The 25,769-nt window shown below is 37.0% G+C and overlaps 1 protein-coding gene across 4 annotated transcripts in view; it reads left to right on the plus strand.

The window, feature by feature from the left end:
* LOC127197235 (contactin-4) overlaps positions 1 to 25,769 on the plus strand; it is a 746,803-nt gene that overhangs the window by 236,877 nt on the left and 484,157 nt on the right. For all 4 annotated transcript variants that reach the window (XM_051155008.1, XM_051155009.1, XM_051155007.1 and 1 more), the window contains exon 2: positions 10,191 to 10,338. In XM_051155008.1, the coding sequence (XP_051010965.1) occupies positions 10,284 to 10,338 (55 nt within the window). In that variant the 5' untranslated portion in view covers positions 10,191 to 10,283. The remainder of the gene's footprint in view (positions 1 to 10,190; positions 10,339 to 25,769) is intronic.

The following is a 25,769-nucleotide window of genomic DNA, read 5'->3' on the forward strand; positions in this document are numbered from 1 at the left end:
CATAACTCCTTAAAAACTGTCACATGTGTAATTTCTCCTATTACTATAAGGTGTAAGCATACCATCCCCTCAGCATGCCTATCATTTTGAAACTAGATGCTGTAATTCAATTTCATTGGTTTATTTCTGTAACTAATGAGGATATCTTCCCACCAGAGCAGAGAAAGGCAGCCTTTACAAGGTTTACAGGATTCTTGTTCTCTCTGTCTCTGAGTGTCGCTGATGTATGCCCTACTGTAACACACAGAAGTGAAGTTGGCCATTTGGAGGGCCAGTAGGCAGCAACAAAAGTTATGTTGGAGAAATAGGTGGCTCTCATCCATTTCCAAGCTCCTGCCTCTTTGACAAATAGAAACTATAATGTACCTCAAGTTATTGTGATTGTTCAGTAATCTGTATAACCCTTTGGGTAACAATTGCTACACTGATACATGCTCAAGAAAGAAAATCACAGCTTGTGACTTTTCTTGTTCTTCCCACTAATTCCTAGCCAAGATTTAGATTTGGGTTAAAAAAGACAAGGCAATGGAGGCCGCGGGTTATTTCAATAGATCTTTTTTGTTTCTAAGAAGACCCTATAAAACTACTCAGAACTAGATGAAGTTCCATTGAGTTGTTCAGATAATATAGAAACGTGACAACATAGGTATACTGTCATTGATTAAAGAACAATAAAATAGATATAGGTTTTATAAGAAATTAGAACATTCAAAAAAGTATTCAAGAAAATAAACTAGAATATGTGTTAGGATATAAACTTAGTGAGAGTAGAGACTGGTCTCATTCATTAAGATACCCAATGTCCAACAAGATACAAATGTTCAACAGAAGATTTTTCATAACTTTCATACACACACACACACACACACACACACACACACATGTTCTCATGACAATTGGACATATATACATACTTATTTCTATCATGTTCTCCTGTCTCCCATTATACTCTCATGATTACCTCCAACACCCAAGCTCTTTCCTCCTCCAAACTACTTAGCCTTTCCACATTCCCATCTGCTTTTGTCTTTGTGACCCAATGAGTTTCATTAAGGCTGTTTGTAGAAACAAGAGTAAGGCTTTCTTTACAGGAGCACCTCATGACTGGCTACAGCACTAAAGAAAATGTCTGCCCCTCTGTAGAGGGGGTGGGTATGTGAACCTTCTAATTCCATGACGGGAGGTTGGCAGAACCAATCTCTTGCAAATCTCCTGTCCATGACATTGCTAGATGATAGTTTCAAAATAACATTCAGTTGTATAAGTGATAACACAGAATCCAGACATATGCTTTGGTGCTATTTTTCGCTTGGTTTATTTTCTTGATTCTATGTTTTGTCTGGGTGTCTTAAACAAAGAGATGAGTCATTGCATGTCCTGAAAGTCTACTCATTTTATTATGAGAGACTCCAAGTTTGCTATAAGTAAAACAAAGCTCTAAGATTGTGTTGCTGTATCTTCTTTCCCCATCAGTCAGTAGTTTCCTGGAGTTCCTCTTCCAGGGTTGAGACTCTACAAAACTTTCTCCAGTCCACATTAACCTGTGTGTTGACAATACCATTGCTTGATTTTTTTTAAGGTAGCCATTTTTAGGAAAGACTTTTTCACAGCACACTACCTGGTATTCTGATTTGTGAGTCCTTCCTTCCCCTCTTCTGTGATGATCACTGAACCATACATGCAGTAACTATGATTTAGATGTACCTATTGCGACAGGGCTCCTCTTGATCTGTTGATCTCTTCAATGTGTCAAGTTGTGATTTTCTTTGATGGTTTCCATTGGCTGGAGAAAGAGGCTTCTTTAATAGCAGGTGGTAGCTACTCTTACCTGTGAATATGAGGATAAAATTTATAATATAGGAAGGAATTATGCTCATCTAGCAAGATGACAGTAGTACATTATTTTTATTTTTTCATTATGGTGAATCACTCTTGTTTGCACCATCTCTTGAGTTTCCCTATAATCTTCGGAAACTTGTGGCAATATCTCCATTTTAGTGATGAAAATGGAGAAGATGGGAAACAGCTTTAAAATCTTAAAAATCAAGAATAAGTACATGTTATATTTTCTTAATCAGTATCTATGTCCTAATATTTCATCTCTATGGTATTAATATAATATTTGGTTATTTGTTACCTGGCAAGAGAAAATAATCTTCATGTGGCAGATTGTTTATTGTTCCTTGCTTGGGCTTGTTGCTAGAATCCTATACATATTTTGTGAGATTTTATTTAGCCCATTTATTGGTATAAACTATCATACAAATTGCTGGGGATTGTTTTTGTTTTTGTTGGAAATCTTATGGTTTTTATGAAGGAGATACAGATTCTCTTTCAAGCTTGCAGATATCTGATTTGGCTGTCTGAGCAATCAGCAATCTGTGCATAATGATAAATATACTAGTAAGCTTTACTTCCCCACTAAGTGCATGCAAGTAAAAGCCCTGAAATTTGCACGGCTCTTGCCTCTTTAAATCTGACACCTAATGTATTAGGTATTAGAGTGTTTTGTGCTTACCTTTAGCTCTTCTTTAGTTTAGGTGATTAAAAAATGCCTGTTGCTGTCTGTATTGCAACATGCTTCATTAACAGTGATTTATTTGGGAGTTTAGCAGAATTGGCACTGTGCAGCACACCAGTGGGCAGGAAGAAAACAAACGTGAGATGGTTGCTAAGAAATGTAATTTCCTCTGCTTGTAGTAAGAGCCCAAGAGTCTACAGAATCTGCTCCCTTGTACCCAGAAAGCTGGGATAAGAATGTGGCTTCTGGTCCCTGCCATTGGTCCCTCCTCACTGACTCTCCTGTAATACTCACTCAGAAGGGAATCCAAGGGTTTCCCCTATGGCATTAAGCACTCCTCTCTGCATCTGTTACTTCCCACTGCTTAATGATTCCAGGCCTTGCCTATGTTTCCACAAGTTTCCTGCTCAAAGCCAAGCACAACTTTTTCTAGTAGACTCCAATTATAAAGATTTTTCTCTCATATTCTTTCCAACAACTCTGCATCTTTACTGTCATTTTACCAAAGAAGAAAGTGAAGTTAGCAGAGGTTAAATGACTTGCCCAAGGTCAACAGCTAAATGGTAAAGCTGGGATTTAAACCTGCCTGGTATGATGCTACAGCCAACATGCTCAACCACCAAAGGAGAGCAAAGGTATTTTTATTTCACTTGCAACATGTATTGATTTTGTCGTGTCTATTTGAAATGCTCTGCTGAGAAGATTCTGGGGCTGCCCTCAGGCTAAGCAGGAATGAGTGCAAATCAATTAACATTGCTCTCCGAGGGAGAGGTAGAAGGGAGAGGCACCAGGCATTTCTCTTTCCTAAGCTATGATTTACTCTTGTTGATTTTATTGTAATGAGAATACAATATAGCACTGGCACCCCAATGTAAAAATGAAGCATCAGAGTGATCAAGATGTGAAATGAAAGCTCTGTTTTGTATGCAACAGTTGGCTCCACAATACTATTTTGGGAAATTCAAGAGTAGTTAAATTCCCATGAAGTAAAATGTGAGGATTCACTTGTGAGCAGGATGGAAGAATTGTGTGTGTCTGTTGACAACGTTGTTTGTCTTTACAGTTTAAAAAACTCATAGAACTATACAACAAAACAAGCTATGCCATTATGTAAAGTATACTAGTCTGAGGAAGGAAAGTATTTAAATTTAAAATTATTCTCTTTATCATAAGACTAGCAAGGAGCAGGCTATCCAGATGAGACCTGAGAAGTTGTATTCATATGGTGGGGGAGGAAGCCCCTGTGTCAAAGTCTAGGGGGAGAGGAATTGGGCAGAAGAGGGAGGGAGGGTGGGAATGGAAGATACAAAGGAGGGGATAACAATCCGGAATGTAATCTGAATAAATTATAATAAATTAAAATTTAAAAATAATAAAAAAAAAAAAGACTAAGCATTTACAAAACAATCTGATTTACTTTTAGAATACTCTCTGGTAGCAGATAGAGGTTGATTGTGATGTCCAACCTACAGATTATCTGAAACAATTAGAAACTACTCCACTTTCATGGCAAAACTAAGCAATAACTCAATGTGCTTTATTTCAAATCTAGCATTTTCCTGCTTTGTCTTCATGCTTTGAGGCCTTAAAAATACATTGTAAATTTAAAATATGCTTAGTAATTGAACATGCAATTCCATTGTTGGCCAGAGGAGAAAAAGAGAAGAAATGAAGTAGTTCATGCTCCACGTGGTGGCTTGGAAAGCAGATCTCTACACAGGGAAGTCAGCTTGCTGGGATCCTGTCCCTCATGAAAGCCATTCTGGCTGTGTTCTTGCCATTTAGACAAATCAAGTCTGAAAGTCTGTGCATGTAGAAGTGGTTGTCCCTAAGACTTGCCACCATACCCAGGAGTTTATGTTGTTTATGTGGATCTAAATTCACCCACCCATGCTTGAAGGATAAATGCTTTATTGACTGAGCTTTCTTTCTAGTCCAAGCTCAAAACTTTTCATATGCCATGAAGACTGATGGAAGCATTAGTTAGAACTTCTCTTCAAACCTTTTTTTTCTTTCTGACTCCCACCCACAGCTTGTTCCCCTCTGTCTTCAACAAGGATGGCTTCAGAGCCAACTCTAGGATGGTACCCATGCTGAGAGGCTCCTGTACGTTCTTAGTCTTCCAAAAAGCCACTGAGTGTGTGTGTGTGTGTGTGTGTGTGTGTGTGTGTGTGTGTGTGTGTGTGTGCATTTTATAGATGAACAACTAGGGAATGGTAGGTACAAGATGACAACAAGCCAGTATGGCATAATGCATTTTTTTCACTCTTTCATATCTCCACAACCTGGCTCTGTCTCAGATCATAGTTTCTTGACTTGATTTTCCACTAGTTGGCATTAGAAAGCTTTTTCTCCACTATTTGACCTTTAAGGTTGATTTATGCAGGCCCTCTGAAGTTCATTCTTGAAGATATTGTCCATCCCATTCCTGGATCCCTTCCCTTCTCATTTTCTGCATCTATAAATTTCCTTAACAGATTCACCAGAAGCTTTATTAAATTGTAATTGCTCGGTTATTTGCCTTTCACAAGTAAACTGTAAGCTCACCAGAGACAAAGTCTTGCCTTCCTTGTTTCTGCACACCCACCACTTAGCACTGTCCCTACCACATGGACAGAACTGATGCCATTTGAATGCCAACATAACTTCAATTTAGCCAATGGCCAGAACATATATGAATACATGTCTAGGCTGTACATATACAGTCCTGGAAGCCAAGGCTCTCAGTGATGATCTGGATCACTCTTCTGTGCTTTTGTCAGTGGTTTATCCTGAGGTCTTGTGTACGATTATGTTTATGACTGGGGGAATTTTTGCTTTGTATGAGAATATACGAACGAGAAAAAAAAGTAGAACTCTCAGTTATCCATCTCCTTCCTCAGAGAAAAACAACAAACTTCTGTTTCGTTGTGCAGCGTCCTCTTCAGGATTTATGTGTGTCTGTCCTAGAGAGGATCTCAGAGTTAGTGCATTGTATACTACCTCTGCTGCAGCTACCTTCCAATAAAGCAGAGAGAGCTCAGAGCTGCACGAGAGATCTATTGCCACCATAACTCTCCGCATATCCTACACCTTTCTTTCTGGCACTGGCAAGAAAACAGAAATTATGAAACTTTCTCTCTTGCACAAGATTGCCACATGAGAGTCATGAATCTCCAGCACCTTCAGAAAAACTGCTGCATATGACAGTACTGCCCACTTGAAAAATTACCAGCAAGGACACCATTATTTCTGATTATTAAGAGTGAACCTTACACATCTGAATGTAAATAAATGGCCATACAGTGCTTAAATTTCTCCAGCTTTAGAATCTTCAGCTCTTCAAAGAATATGCCTTCTAAATAGTATCATATCATAAACTCAATCATGGTCATATAACTGGATACATTTCCTAAGCTGGTTTTAATTGCTCCTAGAAACTGCTTAACATTGTAGATCAATCTCTAGATCTGCGATGGCATTACCCAGGCAAATTAATTATTAATACTCTGATCACTAACTTTGGACATTAATAGCTTTTATTGATCAGCACATCCTGTTTATCCAAATGCCCTAATCACTAATCATGTTATAGAAGTATCTGAACATATCCAATTATAGGCACAGCCCACTGCCAGCCACATCAGCAGCTCACAGGTCAAGGGTACCTCTTGTCTTCACAACATATTAAGTCTGGCTCTATCGCAGATGTATCTATTTAAGGGCAAAAAAAAAGAGGTGAGTTCTCCAATGATGGGAGCTCATTTTCTCTTGTCTTCCTGTCAGACATAAAGGCTTTTCAGGGATCAGGTAGGGTAAATTAATCCTAAAAGCACTTTTTCACAGAAGCCTGTATTTGCTCATAGTGTGTCTGTCATACATGAGACTGGGATGAGAAGCCTCAGGTTACATTCAATTAAAAATAGTGGGGTCTCTACAATGCGCATATGTGTCACATTTATAATTCATATCCATATTCATATATATGTATGTATGTGTATTGAGGCTGCAGTAATCATTATATGTGTTAACTTGTTGTGTAGTATAGTTTTCAAAGAGGTTTCACCTTGCTGAGGGCCTTCCAAGCCAGGAAATGTTCATCCTTCCATAATAAAAGTGTATTTTACAGTTGACAAAGTTGTAGCATGCTGTCTCCATTGGAGCATGAGCTACTAGAAGCTAGAGACAGGATCTTGTTATTTGGACAGGTCCCTTGTATTGGGAAAGCAGACGGTACTCCATACAAGTATGATGCATGGCTGCCTGCCAGCCAGCAGTGTGGAATAGCATGAGGATGAGAGGGAGCCCTGAGCTCATGTAGCAATGTACCAGAGTGAAATTGGTTTAAATATTTTATCATTATATAGATTTATTTCAAAATAGCATCATGTAAGTAAACATCTTAGTTAGGATTTGTACTGCTGATATAAAATGCTAGGAACTTGGGCAGGTGGGGGGAGTATTTATTTTAGTTTACATTTCCAAATCATAGTTGATCATTGAAGAGAGTCAGAACAGGAACTCAAACAGGGCAGAAACGTGGGAGGCGAGAGATTATTGTTGAAGCCACAATGAGTGCTACTTATTGGCTTGCTCCTCATTGCTTGCTCAACTGGCTTATACACCCAAGGATGGCCCTGCCCAGGGGTAGCACCATCCACAAGAGGCTGAGCTTTTGTACATCAATCACCAATGAAAACAATGTACCAGTGGCTTGCCATGAGCCACTCTGGTCGGCACATTTTTGGTCTTGAGATTTCCTCATCTCAGATGAATGACATAAAACTAGCTGATACAGTAGATATGTGCTAAATATTTTTGAGATTATAAAATTATTTTCTATTATCTAGGCATGGTGATGCATGCCATTAATACCAGCACTTGGGGAGGCAGAGGCAGGTGGATCTCTCAGTTCGAGGCCAAGTCGTCCTATAAAGCAAGTTCAGAACAGCTAGGTTTTTTTTTTTTTTTCAAAATCCTGTCTCAAAAAAAAAAAATCACTTTCTGTTGATGCAAACACATACAGTCTTTTACAAAAGCACTGTGTATAGTATTTGGTGGAACAGATTTCAAACACAGGTAACTTTTAAAGATTTCTACACTCAGTCTCTGGAGATTCTACTCAGTGCATTTTACTGAAGGCCTTAAGAACTGTAGTTATGGGAAACTGTAGTTATACGAAGCTGTAGTTATGGAGAGCTGTAGTTATGGGGAGCTGTAGTTATGGGGAACTATAGTTAGAAAGTTCATTCCAAGATTGTTGATTTTGTTCAACGGGAAAAAAATCATTTACTATGCATTTGGAAAGCTCTTACAGTTGATCATATGGTTTAGAGTGTCATACACATGTGTACATGATGTACCCTGACTAGTCTTGTACCCCACCCCATCCTCTCTTATGCAGACCCCCCCACACACTATTACTCATACCATTCATTTTCCAATATTTATGATATTTGATTTAATATTTTGAGCCACTTACTTACTTAGACTCATTTGTGTGAGCATTGGTTGAATTATCTAGTGGCATCACCAGTTGGGACAAAATCGAAAGCAGCGACTCTCTTCTTCCTCAATAGATGATTACCAATAATTCATCTCTTCATCAATCAATGCCTGAGTGTTGATGAGCCCATTCTTGTGTATTAGCAGCTTCTGTAAGTTCCTCATTGCACCTCTGTGTCTTTCCTAGAAGATGACATTTTACAGCTATCCTGTCTTCTTGCTCTCACATTCCTTCCCATCCCTTCTTTTACAATATACCCCGACCCTTAGAGGAAATGCTATGAATGTTTTGTTTAAGGCCAAACATTCAGTCATCAAGTGTTCAATCTTACTAAACATGCCCAATCTCATCTTAAAATATTTAAGCTAATTGCCAACCATTAAAACTTGATCGGTTTTCAAAATGCAATACAGTGTAGAATTTTTTTTTCTTTTGCAAAATTTGTAGGTACTCTATACATCTGAGGCTGAGCCTCACATATCCTTGCTCTGCTTGACCTGGGCATGGGTAAAATCTGCCCATTTCTGCCAGGAGCTACCAGGGCTGTCCATAAAGCCAGCAGTGCCCTACCTGCCTCACATATTTGGCTATGTAGCTATTAAAAGTTTCACAAAATACAGACTGTCTTTACTATAGAAGTCTTGTTTAAGATTTCTGGCCAATAGGAAAACTATTATGATTGTTTAAGGCAGTTATCTTAAGATTAAGTGCAATAAAAAAATCTCTATACTTTTTGTTTAATTTGGCTTTATTTTACAATGTTACATAAAGCTATTTTCATGCAAGTACATAATACACTGTTCCTACTCCCTGTTCCTCTCACATTGGATCCATTTGTCCTTCTAGGCAGTTTTGCTTCTATGTTTGTTCATGCCATCTGTACATATATGATTTTAAATCTCTGTGAAACCAGTATCCATGAATGAGAAAGAAAAGATACATATCTTTCTGAGACTGAAGTAATTTACTCAATATCATTATTATCAGTGATACACATTTTCATGTAAACAATATAACTTCCTCCTTTTTAAATTTTGGTTTTGGTTTCTCCATGTGAACTCAGTTGGCAGCAACTCACAATTGGTAAGATTTATTTCACTAGACACCAGAGTTGTGTGCTTCGATTGTCTTTAGATTTTCCCATTTTTCTTCAGTTTAATGAAATACCTAAGGCAGCTACTTATGTAGAATAAGATGTTTATTGTAGCTCATAGCTTTAGAAGATTAATATCCAAACATGTGATACAGACTCTAACACTAATCCTATGCTGGATGGAAGGAAAGAGTACACACAAAAGAGGTCACATTAGGAGGTAGGAACCAAGGGATGAGTGAGTCAGATCTTTCTGTTATAATTCACTCTTGCAAGGACTTATAGGTCCATTGACAGTTTACCTTAATCCCTTTTGAAGACATCTCCTGTAATAGCATAATCAGGTCTCACTAAGTCCTACCTTCTTCAGGTCTCATGATCTTTTACTTTACAATACTTTGTACATAGACCTTCCAAGAGTATATTCACAAAAATAATATCCACACTGTAAATTTTTTAATTAAGTGTGGAACAATATGGGGAAATACATGAATGGGTGGAATAATTGCAGGTTCTCCACCCAGTTCTATTCTGGAAATTCGGAGTTCACCTTAAGGTTTATGAAAGCTATCATTATTTATCTCATTCTATGGGTATTTCTCTCTATTCAGTATTTGGGGTATTATTATTTTCTGGAAAATATAATAAGATATTATACAAAGGGACAAAGGATGTCTTTTCCTCTGCCTTCAAGTTAATTCCTACCTAATCAGCAGAGGTTCTTGTTTTATTACCAGGTATGTATAGAAGCATATCAGTGCCCAGTTCTTCACTAAGTCTTATGTGAAAGAAAGGAATATGCATTGGGCTGGGTATCTTAGTCTACATTTGTAATTCTGGCATTGAGGAGACTAAGTCGGGAGAATTTGAAGTTTGGAGTCAGTGTGGGCTATATAGAGAGACCCAATCTCAAAATAAAATAGAAGTAGGAGGCTTATTTGTGTTCATATTCATAATTCAGTGTTCTTTCTTTTCCTTCAGTGATATTTTCCACAAGTGAATTTTATTCTTATTCAATTAAAGGCAGATATTCAGAGACCATAAGGAGACATGGAGCCAAATCTCATTGTAATGTCTCTTCTTGTCCACAGATTAAAGGTTGCACAAAACTTAAAAGGAGCAGAAGCAGCAGTTCTATTCACTTGTTATTGGACTTGAAACTCCTTTGACCTCGGAAACTGAAGATGAGGTTGCCATGGGAACTGCTGGTGCTGCAATCATTCATGTTGTGCCTTGCAGGTAGAGTGTCATTTCAAAACTTTTTGATTTAAAAGTGCTACTGTATTTCACACTAATTCAAAAGTGGGTGTTTGCTTTAGAAGGCAATGGTAAAATCATAAGTGTGCAGGTTACTGGGGCTTGCATTTGCTGACAGTGGGGAACACACCTTCTTGCTACACTTTCACTGGCTCTTTTCATGGTGCTCTGTCCAGTCATCAGCAGTGATCTTTTATCTGCAGACCTTTCCCTTTATAGCTATTTAAGCCATTATTTAGTTTGAACATTTTTATTTTTGTTCATCCCAGAGCTCAGTTGCATGGAGGTATTAAGCAGTAAATCTGATAATATAGCCTGAAGAATTGGCTATTTGTTGTTAGTGGATGGGATTTTATCTGGGTAGTTCTTTCAATCCAGTCCATCTTATTATTCTCTGTTTTTCATTTCAATGCCTCAATAGCCTACTAAGACCCAGAAACCAAAATACAGAAGGTTTTGCCATATACTCATAGCTAACCACTAGAAAAGAGGATTTAAAAGTTCAAACATACTGCTTATTGCATTTTAAGTTTTCTGGGAGATTTGAGCCTAGCATTTGACATGTGTGATTCAGAAGCAATGCCTTGTGAGTCCAATTGGGCTGGAAATTGTTTCCTGGATTGGGTTAATGCGTATCTTTCAGTCTTTATAAATGACTCTGGTTGACTTGATTTGTTGTTTATAGTACGAAATCCTAAAGAGATATTTGTGTGTGTATGTATGTGTATATATATATATATACATATATGTGTGTGTGCATGTGTGTAAATATATATATATATATATATATATATATATATATATATATATATATATATATATATATATATATCATTACATCATGAAGCAAATAAGACTTTTGGATCTCCCGTCTTTTTAACTGATTCATCCATTTATATATTACTAGGTAGCTTGCAGTGAGCCAGCCCAGGACTGGAACCTGAGGCTATAATCCTGAGCAGAATATACACAGCTACCATGCTTCTGGGATACTATTGCTTTTCAAATAGACTCTCTATTAGATCAAAGGCAGCATCAGCACATATGGGTCCCTCACTTCATGACAGGCACTCTACTAAGTGTTTGCGTTTAACAACTTTCCATTCTTGCTTCAAACACCAGGAGGCAAGTATTTATAATGGTCCTTTTGTTGTTTTTGTTCCAATAGTGGACAATATTGCTGGTCAATCAAGAAGTGGAAAAAAATCACTCAAGTTCACAAATCTGGTACTTGGGACTTCTATGTCTACATCACAAACTTAAGCAGACTGTAGTTTTGATAACCATGAGTTACATTCTTTTAGTGTAATTGTTAATTTAGGCAGTTCATGATTGAAATTCACCTTTGAAGTTGTGTTTCATCCCTGTTTTAGAACATTAAACTGTCAATTATTGATAAATTGCATACTTTATTATTTTACTAGTATATTAGTTGTTTTAATTTGCTGTATTTTATTTATAAATCTCTGATTACATTTTCTTTAAATTCAATTTTAACATTCTTGCCTGAGTTGGATATACAACACACTCTTCTGTGATTTACAAACGTTTTGAAATCTCTTCTTAGAGGTCATAGTTCTCTCCCTTTTGTGTTCAGAGCCGAACTCTTCTACCATCTCAACAGTGTAACACAAATTATGTACATCTGTTGGTCTTCTCTGATTCCTAACTCCCTAAAGACCATGACTGAGGTCCTGAAACTTTTATTTATTATAATGATCCTGCACAGATATCCTTCACACATTCAAGAAGTAAATAGATTTCTTGGTTTTACCAGCAACAATGCATTCACTTAATCCTGTGTTCTTGAAGGGATATTAGAAAATTAAAGGTTGCAAGCAAACAAAAAACAAAACTACAAACCTTTTCAGTTGTGTTTGGAATGTGAGCAGTACCACCCCAGCAATGCACACCATTGACTCACTACATATTTGTATACAAATACTCAGTACTCTATTTCCAGAAGCCTTATGTGAACTGTTTTACATGGATTAATGTTGCCTTAACCATATGCTTCTTTCAGAGTAGGTAAAGCCAAGCTTTAATTGATGTTTTTGTTTTCTTACTTTTTGTCTTTATTACATTAGTTTCCACAGCACTTGACGCTCCCAATACTGAACAGATTTCTTTAACTGCTCATTTCCATCTTCCTGGGTATCATCCATATTTTTCTATATCTCTTTAGCTTTAAGTTTCAGAATGAGTTTGGCAAGGACAGTATGTATGCTTATGTTTACCATAATTAACTTTCAAACATCCCCTTTCCTGATCATTTTCTATTCCAAATATTTAACCAGGTTTACCATACTTAAAAGGAATCCTTTAAGATGTAGGGGCACTAAATGATGTATTTTAGTTTGGTGGTTTTTTTTTCTTTTCTTTTTGTCTTGTCATCAAGTACTAGACTATTTGTATAGACTCATACATTGACTGTTTTCATGAGCTGATAATTCAAATATATATATATATATATATATCACCTAAAAATTGAATTACAAAGTAATTGACATTACTTTTGTGTCCCTAAAGCCACTCCAAACTGGAATGACAATACTATACTTTTTTTTAAAGAGCAAGGAAACCTGCAGATTGGCAACACATAATCAGGTGACAATTAAAAATGAACTGTGGTACATTTACACTATGGAATACTACTCAGCTATTAAAAACAAGGATTTCTCAAAATTTGTGGACAAATGGATTGAAATAGAAATGATCATAATGAGTGAGTTAACCAAGAAGCAGAAAGAGTCAAATGGTATATACTCACTTATATCTGCATACTAGCCCAAGGGGCATGGCTCATAAAAGTCTTCACTTACTAGGAAACTGGGACAGAGAGAAGGACATCCTATTGGGACTCTAGATGAAAGAAGCATGGGAGAATGGCAAAGTAGAAGGATCCAGAGGGTCCTAGAAACCTACAAGTAGAACATTATTATAGGCAGATTTGGGCTCAGGGGTCCCGCTCAAACTATGGCACCAGCCAAGGACAATAGAGGCCATAAACTTCAAACCCCTACCCAGGTCTAGCCAATGGATAGGACATTCTCCACAGTTGAGTGGAGAGTGGGGTCTGACCTTCACACGTACTCTGGTGCCTCATATTTGACCATGTCCCTTGGAGGGGGAGACCTGGTGGCACTCAGAGGAAGGATATCAGGCTACCAAGAAGAGACTTGATACCCTATGAACATATAAAGGTGGAGGAAGTCCCCTCAGTCACAGTCATAGGGGAGGGGAGTAAGGGGAAAATGGGAGGGAGGGAAGAATGGGAGGATACAAGGGATGGGATAACCATTGAGATGTAACAAGAATAATTAATAAAAAAATTTTTTTAAATGAACACAGGCTTGTATTTAATGTTTGTATTTCTGAACCCATAGTGTTTGACACTATGAAAATTTTCATGGAGTTTTAGTATCATAATATTAATGAATCAAATGAAAATATTTTCTTTTTTTGTTTTTGTTTTGTTTTTTTATTAATTTATTCTTGTTACATCTCAATGTTTATCCCATCCCTTGTATCCTCCGAGTCCTCCCCTCCCCCATTTTCCCATTATTCCCATCCCCTATGACTGTTCCTGAGGGGGATTACCTCCCCCTGTATATTCTCTTAGGGTATCAAGTGTCTCTTCTTGGCTACCAGCTGTCCTTCCTCTGAATGCCACCAGGTCTCCCCCTCCAGGGGACATGGTCAAATGTGAGGCACCAGAGTACGTGAGAAAGTCATATCCCACTCTCCACTCAACTGTGGAGAATATTCTGACCATTGGCTAGATCTGGGAAGGGGTTTAAAGTTTACCTCCTGTATTGTCCTTGGCTGGTGCCTTAGTTTGAGCGGGACCCCTGGGCCCAAATGTGCCTATCATATTGTTCTACTTGTAGATTTCTAGGACCCTCTGTATCCTTTTATTTTGCTATTCTCCCATGCGTCTCTCATTTAGAGTCCCAATAGGATGCCCTCCCCTCTTTCCCAGTTTCCTGGTAAGTGAAGGCTTTCGTGGAAGATACTAGATTTGTTCAAAGAAACACAAACTGGTCTGTATGCTTGGTGTAGTCCCTACCCTACTGTTTCCTAATTATTTTCCCCTTAACATTTGATTGTCCTGTCATATAGAAATCATACAGATACCATTTACAATTAGACTTAAGGGCCTCCTTTTGTCAAGAATATACCTTTAATATGTCTAAGATTTGTTTTCTACCATTTTTTAGATATGCCCTACAATGTTACATAATCAATGTAGTTTTATGACTATAAATAAGTTAAAATATCATTGTTCTTTTTTTCTCACATCTTCTACCTTCTAAATTATTTAAATTTTCTTTTGATCACTTATCAGTATCACTAGAATACTATTTCAGAGATATGTTGTTTAAAAGTCCATTATTAAATGGTTGATGTAAGATTTCTGTCTTTTCAGTCCACTGCTATACAGCTAGCATTGAGTGGCCTAGCACATAGGGCTAGTATTGATTTAATGAATGTCCCATATTGGCCAGTCACATAAAAGAGACAGGAGAAGAGATCGAGGTAGAGTTGGAGATGGAGAAAGAGGAAGGGAGGGAGGGAAAGAAGGAGAGAGAGAGGGAGGGAAAGAAGGAGAGAGAGAGGGAGGGAGAGAGAGAGAGAGAGAGAGAGAGAGAGAGAGAGAGAGAGAGAGAGAGAGAGAGAGAGAGAGAGAGAGAGAGAGAACCAAAGTACAGATCTCCAATTAAATGCTGTAGTGTAGTTATTGGGATGCCATGGGGTACTCATATCACATTAATTATAGGTTAACAAATGAGTTATCTATGAAGCTAACCCATACATGTATTTTAAAATTATTTCAAATTAGAAAAGAATGACTAAAATATTTAAATTGCTTGGTGTCCCTGGAGCTCTGTATTACATGATCTTGGTCCAACAGCCTCTTACCCATTCTGACTTCAGCTACACCTCTGGTGGCATTTTTATATATTTCTCTGCCTCTGGCCATTCTCGTACATCACAAACATGAGGAACCGTGAAACACTAACCCTCTCCTTAGGGGCAGTCCTCAGCCAATGGAGCATGACAGTCCACAGATAAATGACTCAGTCTTCTGTTCTTTGAAGAGTCAATTCTTAGGCAGTCTTTCTTGCAATGCCATAGGGATCCCCAACATGAAGAGCCCAGAGCCCCAAATGACCAAAGTAGCAACTTTTGCCTCTTTATTCTTTACACTTGGATTTTAGAGTTGCCTCCAGATAGAGTAATTGTTTAGACAGTCTTCTCTCAGACTCTGCTTTTGAGAGACTGCAGACCAATAACATATATAAAGCAACCAATAGAAACAGATACTTAGTGTAGTTTGTATCAGTAATTAGGAAGGACAGCAGGCAGAAAGAACAGCTTTAGCCAATGATGGAAAAGCTTACTGCATATGTTGCTCCACAAATGCCTAAGCATGCCTATACTTAAAGCATTTCATAAACATAAAACCTCATAGAGTGAACCCTGTAAACATGGAGGTCCTACAACTGGATCGATACATTCTTTCCACTGTTTACTAATTTTGCTGTTTACCAGATATTGGACAAGTCATTTTGCCTCACATGGATTCGTTTTACACCTTTGTGTAACAAAGGGCTAAAACAAATGGTCTCTAAAGAACCTGTTTCAACTCTAAAACTGTACAATGCTATCAATATTCATAGTTGGAGACACAAATACATATTCTGATAGGGATAAAACTAAGTCTAGGATTTCAACTAATATGAAATTTTATACAGGTCATATGTTTTACAATGTGTTCCTAATTCTGTTCGCATTGGCAGAGTTTGAAAGAAAGAATGAAATGTCTGGGCCATATGTTGATGTGCAGCAAGAGGCAGGAAGACTTTAAAAGGAAACCCTCTGTGGAAATGTGTAAAAATGTAAACTTAGATCAGCTTGGTTTCATGGAAGCTAAATTTACTCTCCTATTAGCCATTTACTAACTTCATGAGTTATCTCTTTTTGAGAAAGTTATTCTTCTGTAACTATTAGCATTTTGTTGATTTGATCTCTCTCTCTCACACACACACACACACACACACACACAGAGGGGGAGAGAGAGAGAGACAGAGACAGAGACAGAGACAGAGACAGAGACAGAGATAGATCTATGCAACTGTTACAGCTGCATCTGAGGGTAAGTCCTAGAGAAAGGTCTTGGATAATTCATAGGAGAAATATTCTGATATTAGCCTGAGATTGGTGAGTGCTCAGAAACTGGAGCAATGGGGAGTCCTTAGGAAAGTAGTGAATTTCAGGTATGCAGCTCAAATTTGTGATAGTAAAAATGCTAAGCAAAGGCCAACACCTGAAGTCAGAATACACAAGAAGAAGTCCCGAGTGAATTTCTGAACGATTCTTTTATTATCAGCGAGCCTTGGTCCCTAAAATGGAAGTGGGTTGTTGTCTGTGCTTACAGGCCCTGAATGTAAAATAACTCTATTGAAGTTATCCATATTTGTACATAGAATCTGATGGTCACACATTTTGCCACTTTATCAAAATATTACAGCACAGCACAGAACCGCAACCCATCTTCACACTTCATTCTTTCTTCATTATGCCTTTATTGTCTCACTAGGAAGAGATAATGCATGGGAGTGATCTGTAGGCTTGATATCACAGTGGACCAGCTATAATATTTCAATCTCACAGGCTTTCCTGTTTTTCCAGAGACAAGACAGAAAAAGAAACAGCAGGCATATCAAGCAATCCTTATTCTAGACAGATACTATGGTGGTTTAGATTAGCAATAACCTCCTTAGTCCCAGTCATTTGAATGCAGGAGTCCTATTAGATGGCACTGTATTGGGAAGCTTAGGAGGTGTGGCCTTGCTGGAGGAAGTATGTCCCTCAGATTGGGCTTTGAGAGTTAAAATCCTTGAGCCCCATCTAGCCCATTCTCTCTGATTTGTGCTTGTGGTTCAGGACGTGAGTTCTCGGCTTCCCGCTACTACAGCCTCCATGCCTGCTGCTTGCTGCCATGCCTCTGCACTATGGTTATGCTAGACTCTTGGCCCTCTAGCTTATCATCCCCAATAAACTTAGTTTTCTGTAGGTTGTCCTGGGCATGCTTTTTCATAGTAATTGATAATTAACTAATACAGATGACAAACCTACTGTTGCTTGTGGTCTCACAGAATATATTTAAGATCAAAAGACAGCAGACTGGGTGGTAATTTAGTGACTTCAAACAGAGTCCTGTCATGATATCTTATTTGACTGTTTCCCTATGAAAGTAGGTTCACAGTCATGTTGATGGAATCCTAAGCTTAAGATTCCTCTTTTCTCGGTGCTCTCTCATAATTATGGCCACGACATAAAGCCCAATTAGTACAAAGATTAAGCCCAGAAGAGAGCTAATGATTATGTTAAAATGGAGAAGGGACTACTTCTGACGTGGACTCTGATCCCGACATGTTGATCACATGCCCCTGGTGGGGCATCCTTGTCAGGCCACAGAAGAAAAGGATACAGGCAGTCCAGATGAGAGTTGATAGGCTAAAGTCAGATGTTAGGACTGGAGGGCTCACCTTTCTCAAGACTAGGGGAAGGAGGGAGAGGACATGAGGGAGGGTGGGTGGAATTGAGAGGCAACAAGCAAGGGAGGAGGCTACAATCAGAATGTAAAGTGAACAAATTAAAATTTTTAAAAACAGAAAACCATGGCTCTAGTGATAAAGAATTCAGAGCATGAAAAATAAAATATGCCCCTACACCAGAAAAAAAAAAGGAATAGGAAAAAAAAAAACTTTTTCAATGAAGAGTTTTATATTTAAGTAATTTCACAACAGAGAAATATTAATCAGTAGTAAAGATGACATAATAGATAAACCTCAGTGCTTATTTATGTGATTATTTATGGCCATAGGCATCATAGGCAATGGATGTATAGCAGCATTCATATAAAAATTATTAGAACAATCTATTTAATACTTTTCCTAAAGCAAATCCTTAATGACTTCATTAGGTATGCCCAGCCAGGCTAGATATCTTAACTATAAATAAGAGAAGAGTTTGCAGAGAGTGTCTGTGATATATCATATGGGAAGAAGGGTGATAGAATGCTGATGAGTAGAATGAATTAAAGATGGAAAAAAGACATGAGTAAAAATACTAACCTTCTATGCTGTTAATATCAGCTGACCAATGCTTCTTGTTGAAGTGTGAATCAATGATGCTGCTTCATTCAAGATGCAGAAAGTGAAATGGCCCATGGCAATGAGTTTCATGCCAAAATAACACCAACTAGAAACTTGGTAGAGCTTACAGATAAGAGTATCGACTGTGCCATTAGTAAACGTCTAATGCCTCTTAGCTATGCTATCACAGGATGCCATCCCTTAGGTCATAGGTTGTTGTTGTTTTTTATTATTATTATTATTATTATTATTATTATTATTATTATTATTATTATTATTATTATTATTAGTGGTGGTGGTGGTGTATTTTCTCATTAATATAGTGAGCAAAACTACTGAATTTCCTCTGGTGTTTCTGAAGACTGGACTCACGGTTATGTACTTTGTCTCTAGTCATTTGATTTTATTATAGTGCTGGTGTGAGTTTTGTATTCATTGCTTCTTTTGACATATGTTCAGTTACCTGCTAGTGCTGAACCAATTAGCTTGATTCTAAATTAAACAGTTTTTATCAGATAAATGATGATGATGATGATGATGATGATGATAATGACAGTGATGGTGATAATTATGACTGTGGTAGTACTACTGGTGGTGATGATATGATGAACTTAGTTACTCTAGTTATAAATTTCTTGGAAGACATATTTCTGGTCCTTCTTTAGAAGTTGAAGTGTTTTTGTTTTGTTTTGTTTTGTTTTATTTTTTAGAAGTTGAAGTTTGTGTACCAAAATTTATAGCACATCTGTTTTTCCAAATGTTTGCAATGTGACCTCTTTATACAATGACAATATGGTAACTATATATGAATACTAAATACCTAAGGAATGTTAATTTGTATATATGTGTGAGTGTATGTGCATGTGTGTGTGTGTGTGTGTGTGTGTGTGTGTGTGTGTGTGTGTGTAAGTGTATAAGTATGGAGTACTTAGAACAGGGACTGCCTTCATAGAGAGAGCATGTATCTGTTGCTTCTTTGGACATCCTCTTATAACCATGAATGGCAACTGTATCAGAAGCAGCAGAACATCAGTTGGCATCAAATGTTTTCACATAGGTGCAGAAACAGAGTCACTGTTTTACCACCTAGCCATTCAGGAAAAGTACCTATTAGTGAAATAGGGTTGGCACTATGTAAGAGCTGTAATAATTTCTATGATTGAGCCCCAGACATTAATTAGGTTTCAAGAGCATGGGAATTCTATCAAAATGGTTGAAAGTCTAAAATGATGAAATATTTTTATACTGAAGTGTACACTACGTATCAATATTGCTTACTCTTTCTGATATCCCTTCTTTATGGTCTCTAACCCACCAGTGGGTCTAGTACCATCCTATATATAAAGTGTATGATGGAATACAGAAAACAGTGTTTCTTAATTCTAAATGGAAATAGAAATGTGCTGTAGAATACTTGGATGTATCCCTTGAGCATACAAATAAAGTACAATTGAACATCATTTTAGCAAATGATAATATATATTATTAGGTATAAATTCTGTAATTTGGGAGATAAAATAAGTTTTCACTGTTTGCAAAACCCCCAGTGGATTGCCAGATTGTTCCGTGTTTTCTCAGAGTAATCAAGCATACTTTTCCTTAAGGAAGATGACATTATTTTGCTTTGAAAATAATTGACTCTGAGGGAGAGGGCTCACCTCCTCAGATACAAATTAAGACTTAGTTTATATGTTTTCATTTCCAAAGCAGTTTGAAAAGAGTCATAAAAGAAACCCTCTCTGAAGTTTTTAAGTTGGGCTAGAGATTTGCAAGCACATGAAAGGTGACCAGTACAAACTGATCCCCCAGTATGCATACCAGCACCTCAGAACTGCCATAAGGAATCACCGCCCACTGTTGAGCCTGAAACACCACAAGAATTACTGTTCCCTGATTCTTGGGGTTGGAAGTCTGAACTCAAGATGCCTACATGTTAGATTTTCCTGGGTTATAGAAACAAATGTCTATTTTTCCCAGGGAGTGCACCACCAGCAGCCCCCAGAAATTATTCCATCCAAGTCTAGCTAATAGAGACAATAGGTTAGAGGAATCACTTACAGGCAGATGGCCAGCTTAAATGCCTAAAGGTAGCTGATTCTCTGGAAAGTCGACTGCAGCATGGGTGACAGCTCACAGAAGCTTCATTTTTGCTGTTCTCTGTACAAAGGCTCCTCTATCTCACAAATTACTTCTTTTGTAAGCACGTACATGGAGAGCTGTGATTGGTACAAGTCGTTGCTTGCTGGTCTTGTAAGTTTCCTAAGCGTCTTGACTCCATTCCACTAGGATGGAATGTTTCCATTTGCAGGAAATTGCTAAATACCCAGCCACATGGCCACATCCATTCTGAGAATGGCAGATTCTGTCCTCCCATTCCTGGTGTCTGGCTGTGGCAGCGATCCTAACTTAGTGGCTTAGGGATGCAGTACAAGAAGTATCTGACCCTACTTAAACATCTCTCTCTCCTCCATCCACTGTCTGTTTAGCATGGTGAATGCAGAACAATTTATTAGTAGTTTTTATATAATCATGTATTTGATTTGATTTTTTGGTTTATGTAAAATAATGATTACTGTCCCTCATTTTCTTTGTTTTTTTTTTGTTTGTTTTGTTTTATTTTGTTTTTGTTTTTGTTTTGTTTTGTTTTTTGAGACAGATTTTCTCTGTGTAGCTTTGGCTGTCCTGGACTCACTTTGTAGACCATGCTAGCCTCAAACTCACAAAGCTTCACCAGCCTTTGCCTCCCTGAGTGCTGGGATTACAGGCATGCACCACCAGGGCCAGCTTTTTCTTTTCCATTAATGTGGGAACTTAGGAAACTTACAACTACAGACTTGCTTTGTCTTGAATTTCTAATGAGCAGCATGGGCTTTGAAGATAAAGACTTTGGGAAAGCAATTATGTATCTGGAAAGATGGCTCCATGGTTAAGAGCACTTACTGCTTGTTCTTCCAGAGGTCATGAATTTGCTTCCCAGAAGACATGTCAAACAACTCATAATTGCCTGTAATTTCAGCTGCAGATAATATGACACCCACTCCTGGCTTATATAGGCACTTGTACACACATGGCATACACTCACACAACTACACACACATGCACAGGAATAAAAGCTTATTCTTTTCTTAAAAAAATAGAAGAAACATATATGTTAAAATGGTAGAGGGTTAACTAAAAGTATATCTGTGTGTACATGTGTGTGTGTGCGTGCGCGTGCACGTGTGCGTGTAGAGAGAGAGAGAGAGAGAAATGAAGATGAGATGTTTTTAATCACAGTTCCATGAGACACCTCACTGAAGTAAAGAATGACTGTAATATATTCAGCAAAAAGACTGAAGCAGTGATACTTGGAATTTTTAAAAAGTTCTTTCCATAGACATGTGAATAGCACTGAGAAAAAATTAATTAGTACTCAATATTAAGAGAAGTAAGATCCGTGACTTTCTCCCGTACTCTGGTGACGCACATTTGACCATGTCCCCTGGAGGGGGAGACCTGGTGGTACTCAGAGGAAGGACAGCAGGTTACCAAGAAGAGACTTGATACCCTATGAGCAAATACAGGGGGAGGTAATCCCCCTCAGGAACAGTCATAGGGGAGGGGAGTAATGAAAAAATGGGACGAAGGGAAGAATGGGAGGATACAAGGGATGGGATAAACATTGAGATGTAACAAGAATAAATTAATAAAAAAAAATAAGAGAAGTAAGATCCGTAAAGGAGAAACATGCAGATATTTATTATTTGGTAAAAGAATACATAATATTCAGTAGGCCCATATGAAAAGATATTTATCACTAAAAAGTAAAAGAAATAGCAGGATATACGTAACAGCATGAATGAACCCTGAAAACCTTTTTCTAAGTGAATAAAGTTAAACCCAAAGGTTATACATTATAGTACTCCATTTATTTGAACACTAGACACATCAATCAAAAGAAAAAAATAAGTTTGTGCTGATCCAGAATAGAATGGGGGCAGGATTAAGAGACTGAAACTCTCTATTGTTCTCATGTTAGGATGAAGAGAACAATCAAGGATTAGATAGTAGTTAGGGTTGAGTAACCCCATGACTTAACTGTGTCTTTCAAAAGACTTAATTGAATCTTGTCTGTATTATCAATTTGTCTTTGAAATGCATCTGATCTCATGATATTTTTTCTGATGCTCTTTCTGCAAGAAATTGCCTTCCCTTTGTGTATTGTGTTGTGGATGGAAGAAATCTCAGAAGGCCCCACCACTAGATAAAGAGCTAAAGGCAACTAATGACAGTTGAGAGATGGAAAATCAATTGTCCCCAGGGATGGGCACTTTATTGGGTTATCCATTATCAAGTCATCAGTCCTAAAAACTTACTTATATATATTATAGATATAGACATAGATATAGATATATGTGTGTATGTATATGAGCAACACTAAATGGGCCCAGCAGACTATATTTATACCTTCATATGTATACATACATGTAATAACAATAATTTAAAAATAGTATAAATAATATATGAAAGTTGAAGGAGGGCTTGGTCATATAAGAAGGGGAAAGTAGAAGAGGGGAAGAGACTATGATATTATGGGACTACAGATGATTAAGTTCTATCATGCACATGTAAGAGATACCATAATTAAATGTATTATTTATGCAAATAATAAATGCTAATGAAATGAAGATGTTTAATGAGTGGGTAACAACCCTTTTAAAAATCTCTATTGAGTCAATGACACTAAATACAAATTTTAATTTTGCCCACTAGAGAGCTATAATAGTCTGGTGAGTCAGTCACTTTTCCATGATTCCAATGGAAAAATAACTGTAAATACAGGGAGTTTTTCCTTTCCCTCCATTTATAAAATTACCCTCACATTTTCTCCCTGGGAAAGTCTCCCTGCTCTTTCTCAGGGAGGAAGTCCATATGGCACAGATGAGAATTCAGTATCAGAGATACATTTACTCTCATCCCTGACTCTTGTTTGAAAAGTCATCCTTGCATGTAAAATGAAAACGAATAAAGTATTTCTTTATTCCATTAACGTTGAAATAAGTGTTCTGTGGCTAGAGAAATTACTAAGTGGTTAAAAGCATTTGTTACTCCTGCAAAGGATCAATTCAGTGTTCAGCACTCATGGGGTAGCTCATCAGATAAACACATACTGCACATATATACATGCAGGCAAAACACTCACACACATACAATGCAATATATTAATTTACAGGTAAAAATAAATAATACCCTAATTTCAACCACTTTGTTCCCACATTTATACCACAGAATAATGAACACAACTAAAAGCACTGCTCTTGTTGGAGTGGAATGAAATGTCAAACAAGTTAAAGTAAGCATGAAACATGGAAAAAAACTTTACTCTCTGTGTCTAAGTCATTTTGAAGATCTGGCCAATGGTTAACATAGCAACCTCAAAGTGATGATTCAGCATTAGAGATTCACACATGGTCAAAGTTTTGTGATCATATAGTCGTGCTGTCCCAATAAGATGATGAAAAATCTGCAGAACAGATAATTTTTACCTATTCTCCGAAGTTCACATTTCTACCTGCTCTGAGACCTAGACAATAATGTTGGAAATATCTAATTTATTGTTACAAAGCATCAATAATTTTCCATGATTTTGAGTTCATGTTGCCTTTCTTGTTACTTCACAACAAATCTGAACCGTTTTTAATGTAATAGACATGGCCTTGTTATTCTAAGGGTGCTTTGGATGAAATATTGATTGTCTTTGTGAGCATCTCACAGATAATGGTCTTAGAAAACGTGGCTAAATTGCTTTGTCCTCTTTCACTAGAGTGACAATGATAACTAAGAATGGCTTACTTGTTCATGTTTGAAACAGTTGACTCTGAATATACTGATCCATTCATTTATCAATTTATACATTTCCAGATAATATTTTCTGAAGCACTTCCTATCATCTGTACATTGATACTTGTTAGACACACTAACTTGTGTACTTAATAATTTATAAAGTGTGAAGTGAAACGATTTGCTTCAAAATATATTAGGCACAATTTAAATGAAAACTCCAAACTAATGATAATGTGCTTGCCACTGGCCCATACTATTACTGTGTTAAAAAGTTTTGCTTAGGTTTAACTTTAATAGATAAGACAGTAGTCCTGGGGCTGAGATTAATCTGCCTTCAAAATTTATCTCTAGTTATAACTGTTCAGTACACATTCTTTGGGAAGTAGTGTAGACTATATAAACATGATTGAATGGCCTATGGTCAGAGATTGATTATATCCATTATTTATTAGTAAAAAATATTAAATAATAATACTAATTTATTGCAAAATATATGCATATTAAAGTTTGTTAAGTACCTAATATATTATTATTAAAATATAGTACTCTAAATTTATTTCAAGTATGTAAGTATGTTAACTATATTAAACATATAAATAATTTACTTAATATATAAATAAATATGAATATATATGAACATAGATTAAAATGTATGTGGTATTTGTCTTTCCCACAAAAACACTTCCATTTGCTTTATCTTTAGTGGGTCTTAAATTAAATACTTTGGAAAAGAAAACAGCAAAAATAAAATAAAATTAGTGGGTGTCCAGAACGGAATGCCTTCATGGGGGTTTATTTCTACCTGTTCTATTTTGCATAAAAAAAATAGAAGAAGGTCAGAGTGATAGAGTTTAGTCTTGACCTTGACTTAAAGGATAGGACAAAGAGTTCTTCAGTCTCAATTTTCTTCTTTAAAGGGAAGAACAGAGGAAACAAAATTATTGGCTGCTGCTGTTACTTTATTATATTCTTGGGGTTAGGAGCAAGAGATCAATGATTAAGCATATGTCAACTATGAGCTTTGACCACAGAAATTACTGTATTTTCCAGCATATAAGATGACTTTTTAACTTTTTAATGCCTGGGTGTCTGTGCCCTGCCTACAAATAGACACATACCAGAGTCTGCTGTACAGAATGTGTGTTGGAAGAGCAGGAGTCTTAGATATGGGAAATATATTCCAAACTCTATATTTTAACTGGAAAAGTTGAGGGTCATCTTATATGGCCAGTCATATGCTAGAAATATTTTCGTGATGAATCTGTCTGTCTCTCTCTTTTTTTTTTTTTTTTTTGAATCTGTATCTTTTTCTGTTCATTGTTATATATACAATGATGTACATGAGCATTCTTTTTCTAAATTTTCACTATCTATTGGATAATCTGCTAATATTTGAATGAAAAAATTATATAAAAGGAAGAAAAC

This window comes from Acomys russatus, chromosome 13 (assembly GCF_903995435.1).
Source record: "Acomys russatus chromosome 13, mAcoRus1.1, whole genome shotgun sequence".
In the NCBI taxonomy this organism is placed as follows: Eukaryota; Metazoa; Chordata; class Mammalia; order Rodentia; family Muridae; genus Acomys; species Acomys russatus.